The sequence below is a fragment of the Macaca thibetana genome, chromosome 6 (genome assembly GCF_024542745.1).
Source record: "Macaca thibetana thibetana isolate TM-01 chromosome 6, ASM2454274v1, whole genome shotgun sequence".
NCBI lineage: Eukaryota > Metazoa > Chordata > Mammalia > Primates > Cercopithecidae > Macaca > Macaca thibetana.
Window position 1 is genome coordinate 13,534,917 of NC_065583.1, and position 14,687 is coordinate 13,549,603.

The following is a 14,687-nucleotide window of genomic DNA, read 5'->3' on the forward strand; positions in this document are numbered from 1 at the left end:
TTGGTTTTCTTTTTAAACACCCATCCACACACCAAAGCAATCTATCTGATTAAATGATTATAGGGAAAGCTGTGTTTTGGACTGCTGGGCTTAGTTACGCTCTGAAAAGAAGAAAGCCAAGATGGTGGCAAAGCTTTATCTGGGGCGGGGGACTCTTCCTTGATGGCCTTTACCTCTCGGGCTCATCAGGGTTGCATCTATGGCCTTCCCTCCGTCCCCACAGCGGGCTTCATCAAAGGGCAGACACTGCTCTCCAGTCCCTGCCACAACTTCCGAATTCCCAGCCAGGTCTTTGGCTCCACTCAGAGACTTGACGCGGTAGATTCTCCTGCTGTTGGTGTCGGACACGTAGAGCGAGCCAGACACGGGGTCCACTGCCAAGTAGTACTTGTGTGCCGGGTTGTTGCTTTAGTAGGAGAAGCACAAAGAGAAATGAGGAGGGGGCTATGGAGCTGGCTTCTTAGATCAAAGGAATGACAAAAATCCTAGCAAGACGCTTACCTTCTCTAGTGTCTTTCCACTTTAGTGAACTGGAAAGAATCTAACATCAGACTCAGTGTTCTAACACATCATGATTCTTAGCTACTTCTAATTGGACTTATGCTCCTTATGCTATCAGAGAATTCATTTCCCACCATGCTAAACAACTGTTGCTTCATTTAGCCAGTACGAGAGCTCCCACTCCGATCCTGTTTTTGTTAGCAGGATAGTTATTCAAGACCAGCTACAGTCCATGTGTGTGCAGTCTCCTTAATTTCCCCTTAAGGACTTAGTGTATTCTCAAGTGGGATAGAGGAACACTTCCATGTGACAATGTTCTCATTTTATCCTATGCCTCCAGGGTACTAGACCATTAATACTAGGGCAACCTGGAGTTTTCCTAATTTTATCATGGGAAACACCCCAGAACCACTCCCAATCTCCAGCCTCAGAGCTTGCTTCTTTACTGCTCTTCAGTGTGGATATGGATAAAGTTGGCATTTAGTGTAAAGACATGTGGGTATCTTGCTGGTACTGTGTCTGGAATCTGAATTACTGGGAGAGGAGATGCACTTTTCAAATCTGGGTAACAGTGAGGTCACAGGCATGAGTCAGGGTCTGCCAGGGCCCTCAGCCACACTAGGGGATTAATACCTTTATATGTGTGAAGTGTATTAGGAAGGCATGAGCCTCCGAGACCTGGGCTGCTTCCACTGCCATGTGTCTAGCTGCCCTGTGTGAGGCTAACTAGGACAGAGTAAGACTTGTAGAAGTGGCTCAGGGCTAAAACACAGGAAACTCAAAACTCAATTCTGACCCAGCTGGTGGTGACCTTGGTTAAGTCATTTGACTGTGTCAGGTCTTAGCTTTTTTTTGGGTGGGGGTGGCTGGAGGATTAAATCAATCATACTGGATATTGCTAATGTTCCCTCTGGCTCAAAACCCTGCAGTTCTTCCCTTTGTAGTACCTGTCACTGGTTTGAGGTTGGGACCAGAATAGGTGCTTATGTTATTCCTCTACTGGTTATTACAATCACCACCTCTAGGATGCAAGCAATAATTGCCTTTCTGCCTCAGTGTGGTAGGCTATGTTTTGAAATGAGCACAGCCCGCCCTTTTTTTCCCTGCTATTTTATTTTATTTTTCTTAGAGACAGAGTCTCACTGGAGAGCAGTGGCACAATTCGAGCTCACTGCAGCCTGAAATTCCTGGGCTGAAGTGATCTTCCCACCTCAGCCTCCCGAGTAGTTGAAACAACAAGTGCATGCCACCACGCCTGGCTAATTAAAAACTGTTTTTTGTTTGTTTCTGGTACAGATGGGGTCTCACTATGTTGCCCAGGCTGATCTCAAACTCCTGGCCTCAAGAGATCCTCCTGCCTTCACTTCCCTAAGTGCTGGGATTATAGGTGTAAGCCATGCAACCAGCCTTTTCCTATTATTTTTCAATTTTACTTTGGGCTGATGGGAGAACAGGGGCTGGGAGAGGTGGAGGGAAGGTGAGAGAGATGACAGTGTTGGACGCATTTGTCCTGTTGACATTAGCTAGTAAATTACTAATTAAAACACCACCATTTGGGTTCTTCTCTGATTTAAGGAAAAAAAAAAAAAAAAAAAGAACTAGGAAGCTAGTTTTAGGAACAATCTGTGTTGAGTTGAGACCATCTTTCCCTCCAGTTTCTATTCAGGTTGCTATTAAGACACATCCCCGAACTAGAAGTCAAAGTTTTTCTGAAATTCCAGCCCAGATAACTAAAACATAGACTACCTGGGTTCCATTACTTTCCTTTCCTTTCCTCTTTTTTTCTTGTTTTTCAGCTATTAAGTCATTAGAGACTATCCATATATGCAAAACAAATTAGGGCAGAAAGGGAAAAATTCATGCCATTTTTTAATTAGATGCTGCACTCTGTTACTGAATGAACAGTAGCTGGCATGATCAACAGAAGGATCAAGGCATTGCACATCTGTGCCTATCTATGAGAGAGATAATTAATTTTGGACTTTCTAGGGAGCCTGATTTGAGGAGGCTTTTCAAAAGCTCTGGCAGAAGAGCAGGCGATGGAGGGTGTGAGGTCAGTTCTTGCTTGGGGAGACCATTCTTCCTTACGGTCTCATACCTATTTTCACTAAGATGCTTGCAGAAAAACTCAGGTCAGAGGGACAGCCATGCCTCCACACCTGTGGCTGTGGCAAAGATCACATGAGGTTGGTGAATTTCCTGGAAAAATGTCCTTCCAAGGCATTTCTACTTATTTTTAAAATTTGACTCAAATGGGGTGCCTATAACCAGCCAGTTTTGGGGTGCCTGAGGAGAAAGCAGAGGACTTTTTCAATGCATGGCCTTTCCACTCACTGTTATGATCTTATGCAATTTGATTGCTTTTTGTCTAATTTTGACCTAACATCATGAAGGAAAGCTGTCCATGTTTCATTTCAAAAAGTGAGCAGAAGCATTCCGTTGAGTAGTGGTATAGATTGCTTTGTTTTTTCTCTTCTTCTGAATAAAAATAAGGTGACTTTTCTTTAAGAAAGCTCATGCTATCTCCATTTCAGCACAGTTCACGTGTGAATGCACGTGTATGTGTGTTTTACACTTTATCTGTGAATTGTCCTAGTGTGGTTTTAAATGATAACCTTGGATCAATATAATGATCAAGGTGGTTTTGATGAATAATACTTGGTCTCTATCCTTCAAACTATTGAAAAGTGATTTTACTCCATGAAAATTCTCAATGCATCTGACTGTTGGATTCATTCTGACCGGCAGATTGGCAATTAACTTTTTTTTTAAAGATGACCATATATCCAGGGGAAAAAATCATTAATGAGTTGAAAATGAGTTTTTAACCCGTTTCCAGTTCATTAAAGCTTTTGTGAACCCAGTCCAGCATTTACAAAAGCCAGGAGTTTGCCTCAACTGTTTAGCCCAATTATGGACCGCACTGAGCAGTCGGGATAAAAGTTCGCTGAGGGTTCATTATCTTGCACTTGAATCTCCCGGAAATTCTAATTACTGTCAGCTTATTTGGTTGCTTTTTGACTGCATTTCATAATTGCTAAAGCTTATCATATCCACAACACACAATTAGCACATAAAAAAGTTACTATATTTGGTACATAAAAATATACAACATTACACAAGAAGCACAAAACAAAAAAAGCAAACACAAGGAAGCAAACGAACCATATCAAATTATATGGGAAAGAGTTCTTCATCTTACCTATGTTTAAACTCTTTATTTCTTTATAGAAAGAAAACAGAAAGGAAAAAAGAACAAACAGTTAGCAGAAGAATTGATGATAAAGCAAACATAACATTTTTGTTTCTCGTATAAAGGGGCCCAAAAAAGGCAGTCTTTTTCTTTTTTCCCCTGTAACTGACAACTCCTGGCTCAATAGCTTGAGAAGTGCCCCTGATTTTGGACTCCTCCCAGACATTGGACAATCTGGACAAGAAAGCTTGAATTCTCTCATCAGCAATGTGACTGTCACAAGACACAGATTTCTATAGGTGAAATATGCCTCCTGACTAAGGAAGGGATGGCAAACACGTTATGTCTTGGGTGCCAACATGTGTTGACCAGTAATGGCTACTGGGAGTGTGGTGGTAGAAGGATTTTGAAGCCAAATTTAATATCAGCTATAAAGAGTACTGTGACTCACTTGTAATGTTCACTCTGAGTGTGGGAGGGAGGATGGTGACACCTGTACCACTTAGTTGCCATTAGTGCATTTCACGGTATCTCATTAGTGCATTTCATTAGTGCATCTCCCACCCAAGAGGGAGACCCTGCTCAGAGCCTACTGCAGTTGGGCAAAGGCTGTTGAACCCTGAGACTCTGAACCACTTCCTTTCCCTGCTCCATGTCACCTTCATTGTCCTCTTTTCACTTGGGGTGGGACCCCAAATATGCATTCTTTCTAAACGGTAACGTCCAATATTGCAATAAGGTCCACAATGAAATTTATAGGTAATAATATCCTCTTGGAATTGGAGTCAAAGACTCCAGTTATCGTTTCTTACCAGAGAACTAGTAAAAATTTTGTTGTTGTTTTAAGAGAAGAAATATATTCAATTTCAATAGGAAAGTGGCTGAAAGTTAACGTGCCAGAGACGAGAAGATGCTAGGGTCTCAAGTAAGGAGAAGGACTCCTGTTCTCGAGGCTTCTAGGCCAAGGTGGAAGAAACCCCTAACCCCTCTTTTCCTTTCAGTTGAGGAGGAAGGCTTCAGGGAAGGGACAAAGAGAGTTTAATGCCCTGATTTCTGGTCAGGTGTAGCTCAGTCCTCTGCCGGGGGCCATCATTAGTGGTGGGTTTGCACAGGGATTACAATTTTATATTTTATTCCAATGTGTTAGTTTTTGCAAAAAAAAAAAAAAAAGTTAATTAAATGATGCTGATAACTCCTGAGCTCTGACTGACATAGTGCAATTTAAGATTCATTCTGCAAAGCCTGGTGTGTCAGGGTGGCAGCCGGGAATTCTTGCGTCTATTTTATATTGCTTAATGAAAGTGAAATGTTATCTGCCACCAGTGGTAGTCATATTTGGCTCTTAATTATTGCAATATCAATTTCACTTTTTAAAGTCAAGATTTTGTAAAAATACTGGATGGGATTTGGGTCTGCAGACCTGACCTACTTCTTTCCTAGGAACATCTGCTTTCAGTTGATTAATATAAGATCTATGTTGGAGGAAGGAGAAGGGCAGGGGTGAAGGATCAAGTCGTTGGAGAGTGTAGAGCCTGAATGATCATATGAATATGAGCTTTGGAGAAAGGCTGAGGTCACTGCTATTCCAGTGCAGGATCACAGCAGGCTGGGTGCTTAGCAGGCAACAAACCAGAATAACAGCATCACCAAGTCAGTCTATGCAGCTGGGTTCAGATGTCCTACTTACAAGGGATAGGCCTAGGCTTTGTGTGCATGGTTTTAATACCACGGACTCTTTAGGTGAGCCCTTCGAGGAAAAAGTGGTGTTTCAGATGGGAGAATTGAGATGCATTAGCTCTTCTTCACACTGTAGAGTCTCAATGATGTCTCTGCGAAGCCTTCAGCGTCTCTTGTGGCATTCTCAGCCTGACTCTCAGGGTTGCCATCATGCTGTCTGGTGATTTATGTTTGTGTGCCTGTCCCCCTCACTTCTTTGTGAATAGGACATGACTCACTCATCTCTGAATTGCAGGTACTTAGTAGAAGGCCCAGGAGAGAGTTAGGGCTGGAAAAATGGGTTCTTGAGTGAAGGAAGCAAGGAATGAGGCTGCTTCCCTTAGAGAAGGGGAGATCCTGCCTAGGACTAGCTCCAATCCCTCATGTTCTGCTCAGAATGACAAATCTACAATCAGTGGAGACTGTTGTCTTCTTTCATTCCAGCTCTCTCTGTGCCACATTTTCCCCTTGAGGAAGGTGGACTTGGAGTAGCCACAGGGTTGTTTTGTTGTTGTTGTTCTAACGAAAGAGAAGTTGACTTGGAGTACATTTGGTTTAGTTTCAGGAGGATGAGCTCATGTGGCTTGTAGTCCTTTAGCACCCAGCTAAATGGTTGTTAGCCATTCTTGAATAGGAATGTCTTTCAGGAATGCTCCTTCCCTACCATGTTGATTTGTCTAACATCATTGCAGAGAGTAAAAGGCCCCATGTAGAATTCATATTTCACTAATACAAGGACATCGATGACAAACTGGTTAATGAGCATCATTTCAAATATTATTTAGATTATTCACTCCACAGGAAAACCTGAAATGCCCAGAGATATTACAAAGGAAACTTGATAAAGATTTTCCCCAATTTTATAACTCTAATGATTTACACATCACCAATAATCAATTATGAACACAAAAGAAAGTTTTCTAATTTATCAATAATCTGAAACAAATTTTGATCAGCCCTACTAGAGGAAAGACTGAAAATTCCTCTGTCACTTCTATAGATAATGAAATTACAAAGTGACTGTGATATTAAAAGATGATCAAAGATATGCAGCCAAAAAGTATAGAAAAACGTGTATCGTGGAAGTGTTACAGGAGATAATTAATAAAAATATTAGGTTATTTGTCTGGATTTTGTGATGTTTGTGATAGAATTGGCTTTTCTAAACTTTGCAAGTTTTTGGGTTTCTTTTCTCATCCTAAATATTCCATTTCATTTCTCATTTCTTTTTCTTTTTCTTTTTTTTTTTTTTTGAGACGGAGTCTCGCTCTGTCGCCCAGGCTGGAGTGCAGTGGCGCAATCTCAGCTCACTGCAAGCTCCGCCTCCTGGGCCCATGCCATTCTCCTGCCTCAGCCTCCCAAGTAGCTGGGACCACAGGCGCCTGCCACCGCACCCGGCTAATTTTTTGTATTTTTAGTAGAAACGGGGTTTCACTGTGTTAGCCAGGATGGTCTCGATCTCCTGACCTTGTGATCTGCCTGCCTCAGCCTCCCAAAGTGCTGGGATTACAGGCGTGAGCCACCGTGCCTGGCCTCATTTCTCATTTCATATTTATAATTTTATTTTTTTCTTCTTAGGGAGAGTCTCTGAAATTGTCTTAGTGTTAGGCTTCATGAAATCTGGGTTCTACCCTTGCTAAAAAGGCTTTGAAAATAGTTCCAATCAGTCTCCAAAATTTTATGGGGACATTGTTTTTACTTTTATTCTGGATTGAGTGCTTCATGACTTTTCTTTCCTGACCCCCATTTTCAAAGCCTGACCACACAGGAAAAGCATTTCTGGTCTTTGAGTGGAACCACATAGTCTTCCCTAAGAGTCTACCTGGTCATCAAGCAGGGTCTGTCCTGGCTGAAACTCTCAGGCAGAGCTTGTCCTTGGTGACGCTTCCTTCCAATGTCTGCTGGCTCTGCCCACCTTCCCAGGCTCCCACTTTCCCCCTACCGGGTACTAACACATCTGGGTTGGACAAGTCCCTTCTCTGAAGGTCTCCTGTAATGAATGGTACCCTTGACTCCATGCTGAAAGCACCATCAAAATGTCAACATGGAGAAGCGGTTTAGTTGGAAAAAAGCATGTTTAATATCATAATATTACTTTATGTTTAAAAAATAAAAAGAATTGGAATTTCAAAAATTATGGAAAATGTGAGATTCTTATGTTCATTAAAAGGAGCTAAGCTAAAAAAAGGTAGAGAGATATTGTCCCATCCCATGTAATTCACTGCCTTATACTGAGGTCTAATTCCTAAGATGTTCTAAAGTTGGGGAGGGAGGAAAGATTTTTCTGTGAGAGAAATTCTCCCTATAATGTTAGTGACTGACAAATTTACTCTGCTCCGGGGGCTTAGGTTTTCCTGAGACCACTTGGAAAGGGTGGTGGGAAATGGACGAGTAAAGATGGGATATCAGGCTTTTATGGGAAAGGAGTATGAAAAATGTCCTAAATGTCCGCCTAATCAGAGCACACAGATGATAACCATTTTACCTAAGAGAAGGCTCTTTGTAGCATCAGAAGTTATTTAAGTGTATAGAACTTGTCCCTGCATGTTTTGAGACAAAGGAAGGAGGAACGGGGAAGGATAGCAAGAGAACCATGGAAACATTTCAATAGGATCCCAATTCAGAGGCTCAGCTCTGGGGTGGGTAAGCGAGATAGGGACGGGCACTGACTCCCGAAATTGAATCATTCAGCTGCCAACTCACAATGGAGAAAAGACATAAGCAAGACAGGTCTCTTCCTCCCCCTCCCTCCCCCTGCTGGTTGCTGTTTTGAAGAGAGGGGATTGACAGCCCTTTGTTTTCAGGTATGTAGTGGGAAGAAAAGAAGAATAAAACCAGTGTTCTTGTAAAAGCTTAACTTCTAATCGGCTCTGGGTACCTGGCTGATGAAAGTAAGAACAAGGCTAAAGGCAGTTAAAAAAATCACACAGCTGTCGAGGGAAATTGGGAGCCATATTCCGCCTCAAGCTGTCCTAATGTCACCACGTGCGCATGGCGTGACTTGCTCTGATTGGGCCCTTAGCTTGCACCATTGACGTTGTGACCTCCACAGCTTGAGAGACATGGAGTCAGGGATAACTCCAACAAGAGGGAGGAGATGGGTCTGTGTTTTCTTTAATTTAAGCAACCTATCTTGAGCACCTAGTGTGGGCCAGGACCTCCTCTAGGCATTAAAGGGACAAAGATGACCAAGGGGTATGCCCTGCAGAAGTTCACATGCTTGGGCCCTACAGACTTACATAGACATAATGACAACAAGGCATTCAGTGGCATCAACTCTAAGATCAGAGAGTGCAGTGACTCAGAGGTGGGTGAGAATCGCTTCTGCTGGGGAAATCAGGCTACATGGAAGAGGGGGCCCTGACGCTGCGCCTTGCAGGTGGGTGTGATGTGGTAGATTAGGTAGGGAGGGTATTTTAAGCAGAGCAAGCAGCAAGAGTGAAGGTTTGGAGGTGGGACTGTACCAAGTGAGGGCTGATTAGCCTCTGAGCAGGAAGAACGGTGACAAAGGAGGAAAGGCCTGATGTGGAAGACTACAAGGGCCACATGAAATACTTCCACCCTTTTTTCCTATAGGCAATGGTACAGCACAGTGCTACCTCCACCCTGCTCTGCCTTCTCCCATGGTTCTCTGATGCCCACAGGGTGCCTGAGAAAAGGAGGCTTTCCTAGGATTAAAAAAACAAACAAAAACATCTTGGGAAGGGAATCTATATGGATGGGTAAGTCTAGGAAAAGTGTTTTGTCTGATCGCCAGTTTGGCAGTGTGAAGGCTACCTGGCCTCCTCCCACGTGTCTCCTTCTTGCTCTCATTGTTCACCCTCTGGTTACCATGCCCCCTCCTCCACCCCAGGCTTGTCTCTGGATCTCCATGATGGTTGGCCTTTGGCCCTTCAGCTCAGCCTGAACTGCACTGACTTCCCCAGGTGCTACCTCTCATGCTCACATGGGTGTTTTCTGAGCCTGTGTTTCATCCCCTTTTGCACCGCAGAGCCCAGAACATGCCTGGCTCACCTCCATGCTCAATACGTGCCCACTGGATCACTGAGGCTGCAACCTCCTCAGGGTGAAGCTCCTGTTTTCTCCTCTCTTTTTACTCCTCTCAGTCCCTGGCACACTCTCAGCTCCCAAGAATGCTCAGCAGCAGTTGCTGGGGGCAGGCCACTGATATTTCTCCCAGATGGGGCCTCAGAGACTCTCAAATGCAAGTGCAACCTGCAGCTCCTTCTAGGAGAGAGGCTAAGGCTGCTTCAGAAGACGCCATCATTCACTCATTTGTCAGGCCAAAATCCTAGGCAGGGCCCTTGATTCGTTTCTGTCTTTGTTCATTCCTTATACCTGATCCATCAGCAAATCCTATCAGATTTATCTCAAAATCTAATTGGACACTAATTGGAGCACTCCTCTCTCTTCTGCTACCATTCTGGTTCAAATCACCATTGCCCCAATCCTGGACAATCGCTGCAGCTTCCCTATGGGTTTTCCTGCCTCAACTCCTGCAGTCCTACAGTCTACTCCACACACAATAGCCAGAGTCATCTTTAAAAAAAATGGAAATCAGATCATATCAATTCCACCCCACTCCCTACTTCAACCTCCATTGCTTGTTCATTGAAATACAATGTACTCTTGTCTAAGTGGTTAGTGAGACTCTGATGCATTGAGGTACCCTTCCCTGAGCTCACCACCCTCCAGCCACATTAGGCTTCTGTCAGTCCTTAAATCAGTCAGGCTACTGGCTGGTATAGGGCTTTTGAACAACTTCTCTCTGCCTGAGTGCTTTTCTCCAGATCTCCCCATGGCTGACGTCTATCACTCAGATCCTAGCCAAACATCACCTAGTACAAGAGGTTTCTCCAACTAATTCATCTTACGTAGCCTCCTCATCCATGTACCCTCCCTGTCCCCCAGTTCCTGTTTCTTACTCTGTTATATTTCCCCTAAAGCAATTAAGGATACTGGAGATTATTATTTTTTTATTTGCCCACATGATTTTGTCTGTGGCTCCTTATCAGAACACAAACACAACAACAGGTGCTTTTTTGACCCTACTTTTTTTTTTTTCTAGTCAGAAAGCCCCTGGGACATGGTATACATTCAACAAATATTTGTTGAATGAAATTTTGCCCCTTTCTTATAGATCTTATTTCTCTCTCTAATTACAGATCTCCTGAGTTGAGGGTCTGAAATCAACTTTCCTGGCAAGAGCATGTCTAAGAGCTTTTAGGAGTCAGTTTTTTCCCAGCACAGAGGGGTCTGGCCTTCAGACTTAGTAGCCAGCAATGGGCAGGAGGAATCTACCTAGGCTGGCCAGAAATTACACAGCAAAGCCTACACAGTAAAGGGAGTGCTATCCTAGTGAATGTGCAAAGACCTAGAGAATTTATAGAGAGCTAGCAGATAGTGATGCTCAATACAACATTTTGAATTAGCAAATGAACATTAGTGGTTCTCAAACTTTGATGTATGTCTACAGAGCTTCTTAAAAATAAAAGATGCCTCGGTTGTTCTCCAGTCTGGAGACTAAAAGCCTTGTCTGTAAGTCAGTTGTTGACTATCATATCAAATCTGTGTATGGTTTTTCATAGATACACAAAGCATTTCTCTCACCTCCTTATTTGACTCTGGGCCTAAGTTTTGGATCACAAGGACTATATCTTCTCCAGAGAACCCCAAATGCGGCCCCAGTTACCCAATCAAACTCAGGAGTTATGGGGGGCAAGAGAGCAACAGAAGGTTGCCTGTATGGCCATTTACCGTAACTCCAAGATGCTGGTCACATTTCGAGAGGGAAAGATGCGTCGGATGTAATTGAAGTCGCCCACATAGAGGCTCCCATCGATTCCAACAGCCAGAGCCACTGGGGCCAGCAGCTTGTTGCCTTCAGCAAGGCCGTTGCAGCTGGGACAGGAAATGCTCCGGCGGCGACCGTTGCCCATGATGCTGGTGATGATGGCAGGCTGCTGGGTCAGGAACTGGTTTTCCCCAGTGCCCTTGTGTAGGATTCCTGTGGGGGTTGGAGAATGGGAGGGGTTACTGAAGCCCTCTGGGGAAGACATGTATATTGGCCAACTGGGAGGGAGGGGAAGAGAAAAATTAGGAATCTTCAGTGCTTGAGGAGCTCTCCAACTTCTTCACGATGTGGAGAGAGCTGCAGTGGGGGAGGTGGACCCCACATGCTGTGGCATTGGGTAAAATGACACTTGGGAGGATAACTAAAGAAGCTTGTAATCCCAGCTTCCTGGTAGACTGGGGCAGGAGACTACTTGAGCCTGGGAAGTTGAGGCTGCAGTGAGCTATGATGGCTCCACTCCACTACACTCTGGATGACAGAGCAAGACCCTGTTTCTATTAAAAAAATAATAAAATAAAAGGAGAAGGTAGGAAAATCTATGCATATTTTGAGCACTTGATGAAAAAATGACCAAGGGAAGGGGAGGTGTGACCACTTAAATGCTGAGAAAAGAGACAAGGTTCCAGAGAAGTGGCAAGGCTATGGCTGGGAAAGAAGATGTGTTCACGTACCACTTTTAACATTGAGGATGTGGTGTTTGTCCAGGGACCAGCCACCGAGGTTGGAGGGGTCCAGCTCGAATCCCTGAAGGAGGGCTGTCCTTTTCTCCCAGAGAATTAGACTGGGACAGGTCTCATATTCAAACCCGACAGACACTGAAAGATAAACGGGGTGGGGCAGAGCGAGAGAAAAGAGAGAGTTTACTTGATTACTCCAGAGCTCTGTAGCAAGAATGAGAAGCACGTGTTCGCAGTAATACAGATTCTGTTCCAAAAACTCACTCAAAGAGGCAGGCTGATTGCTTTTCTCCTTGTGATTCTACAATATTAAATTCAGATTTTTGAGTTGAACTCAACCTTGAAACTTTACACAGTAGTACTCTGTGGGGATGGAAAGACCTTTCCAATGAATGACTGGCTTTCAAAAATGACCCTGGTGACATGGAGGGAGGAAAGGAATCATTTGAAAACCTGACACAATTCCCCTTTAGAGATGGACAGGAGACTGTTTCTCTCAGCCTGCTGTTCACGGCATGCATTTATTATATTGTGTGTCATTTATTTCCACTTACTAGGAGAAAGCCCTTTGGGATGGTACTGGCTCATTGACATGGAGATTCTGGGAGCAATAGCTTGTGTAAATTAAGACACTTGATGTGTTCACTCAGGATTCCAGAAAGTGCCAGGAGAGGCAGGCACCAGCAGGGGTACAGCCTGCCAGTTACATGGGGATTCAATGGGGAACAGAATCCAAAAGCTGTTTGTAAAAATGCTGCATTTGCCACATGGACAAATGGGAGAGAGAGGTGGAAATGAAGGACATTAGTCCTAGCTTGGCTCCAAGCTCACGCTTCCTTGGGGCTCCATTTTCCCCACGTGTAAAATGGGTTAAGTGAAGCCTCAATTACTCAGACAGATGTGGTAAGGAGAGATGAGATGAAGCGCTGAGATGCCATACATTTTTAATTGGAACGCTGGTCTAGAAATACGAGGCATTGTTATTATTGCTATTCCTACTGCATTAAACTCTTAACTATGTGTGTCACCTTTGGGGATTCTCTGCAGCTTTAAAAAATTCCTGAGATATAGAAGTGTCAATACGAATGGGGGATGCATTTTTATCTTTTAAAAAACCCTATATATTTCCTAGTTTGTCCTCTGAAAATGCCAAGAAACAAAGGCCAAATGACCAGCCCCAGCAGCAAAGAGAATTGCTAGTGCCTGGCTTGTGGCCTTGATATATTATTTCTCATTAAAAGGAATCAGGGCTTCTGGAAGAAATGGCTGGAGTAAGAAATGAACACAATGACACCAGCCTACTTTATCATACTAGATAGCAAGGAAGGAATCAAAATCTATTAGGGTCATGTCAAAAGGATTTGGGAATGAGCTTGAAAAGGTGCCCACTGACCAAAGATGGGGCCATTTGGCCATTAGTGAGGATAATAACTTCAATGGATTGAAACATACTAGATGCGTTTCGGCCCACGAGTTCATAATGGTATTTAAGAAACATTAATTTGCCACCACTGGATGATGAATCAACTCATTATATTGAAAACTAGTAACTAAAGGGAAATAATCAAACATTTATCTATTCTTTCCTATTTGAACTGTACTTTAAATAACCAAGTAGTTAAGGAGAAAGCATCTCTGCTTAGAAGTATTTCAGCTAATAGATGAAGAAGAAAGTATAGAATTAAAATATCATTTTGCAATCCCTAATGACCGGACAGACTAGGCAATGAACATCAATGGCTACTGAAATCTCTAAAAAATATACAACTTGACTTTAGGTGCCTCTTGACGGAAGGACACAGCCCCACCTATCACCTTGTTCTGCCAGAACAAAAAATCAAAAAATCAAACCTGAACCTGAGAAAGCTTCAAAGCCCAACTATCAATTGTCAGGAGATATAGGGAACAGAGGAACAGGCCAAATATCCATTATTACGCAATTCGAGAACCAACCAATCAATCAACCAACCAACCAACCATGCTATATGGGGAATTCTACAGGCACACAACCCAATTTCTTCAACAAATAAATTATGAAGGTTAGAGAGAGAGAGAAAGATAAGGAAAGATAAAAGAACTTTAAAAAACAGTTTAAGAGAAATCAACCAATTGCAAAAGGTGGATCTTATGGGATATTGAGACAAAGTATTAATAGTTTATGGTATTTGTCAGGCAATTGAAATATTGAACAATGATGGGCTATGTGATGGTTTTAGGGAATTATTGTGTTTTTTTGTTGTGATGATATTGTTTTTATATTTTTAGAGTGTTTTTAGAGATACATTCTTAAATATTACAGATTGAATGATGTGATGTCTAGGACTTGCTTCAGAAAAATGTAGGAGAAAGGGGAGTGGATGGGGGTATGAAAAAAGAGGCCTCATCGTGAGTTGATAATGGTAGGCGCTGGAGTATATGGAAGTGCATTACAATATTTAGTCTACTTTTTGATATTGGCTGTCATTTTGATATTAGCTAAAGACAGATATTTTATATATATATATATTTGATTAGCTAGTGTTGTATATTAAATGCACTAGTTACTCTGGGAACTTCTTACTATCTTGGTTAAGTTAACTCCACTTACTGATGAAGCAGACATCCAGGGCTGTATCCTAAGCAGGTGTAACCTGTCAGTGGCATGATCTTGGGCAAATTTCTTACCCTTTCCCTCCTGCCCCATATGCACAATGGGGTTATGAGAGTGCCTACTTGAGGGGTTATTGAGAGGTTACCCAAGACAAAG

General features: G+C 43.0%; 1 protein-coding gene across 6 annotated transcripts in view; it reads right to left on the bottom strand.

Moving 5' to 3' along the window:
- Positions 1-14,687, bottom strand: part of TENM2 (teneurin transmembrane protein 2) — a 1,303,382-nt gene that overhangs the window by 46,894 nt on the left and 1,241,801 nt on the right. For 5 of the 6 annotated variants that reach the window (XM_050794625.1, XM_050794624.1, XM_050794623.1 and 2 more), the window contains 4 exons: positions 11,936-12,079; positions 11,168-11,417; positions 3,704-3,724; positions 174-406 (listed from right to left, as the gene is read on the bottom strand). In XM_050794625.1, coding sequence (XP_050650582.1) covers positions 174-406; positions 3,704-3,724; positions 11,168-11,417; positions 11,936-12,079 — 648 coding nt within the window. The remainder of the gene's footprint in view (positions 1-173; positions 407-3,703; positions 3,725-11,167; positions 11,418-11,935; positions 12,080-14,687) is intronic. The other variant, XM_050794626.1, reaches the window with a different exon arrangement.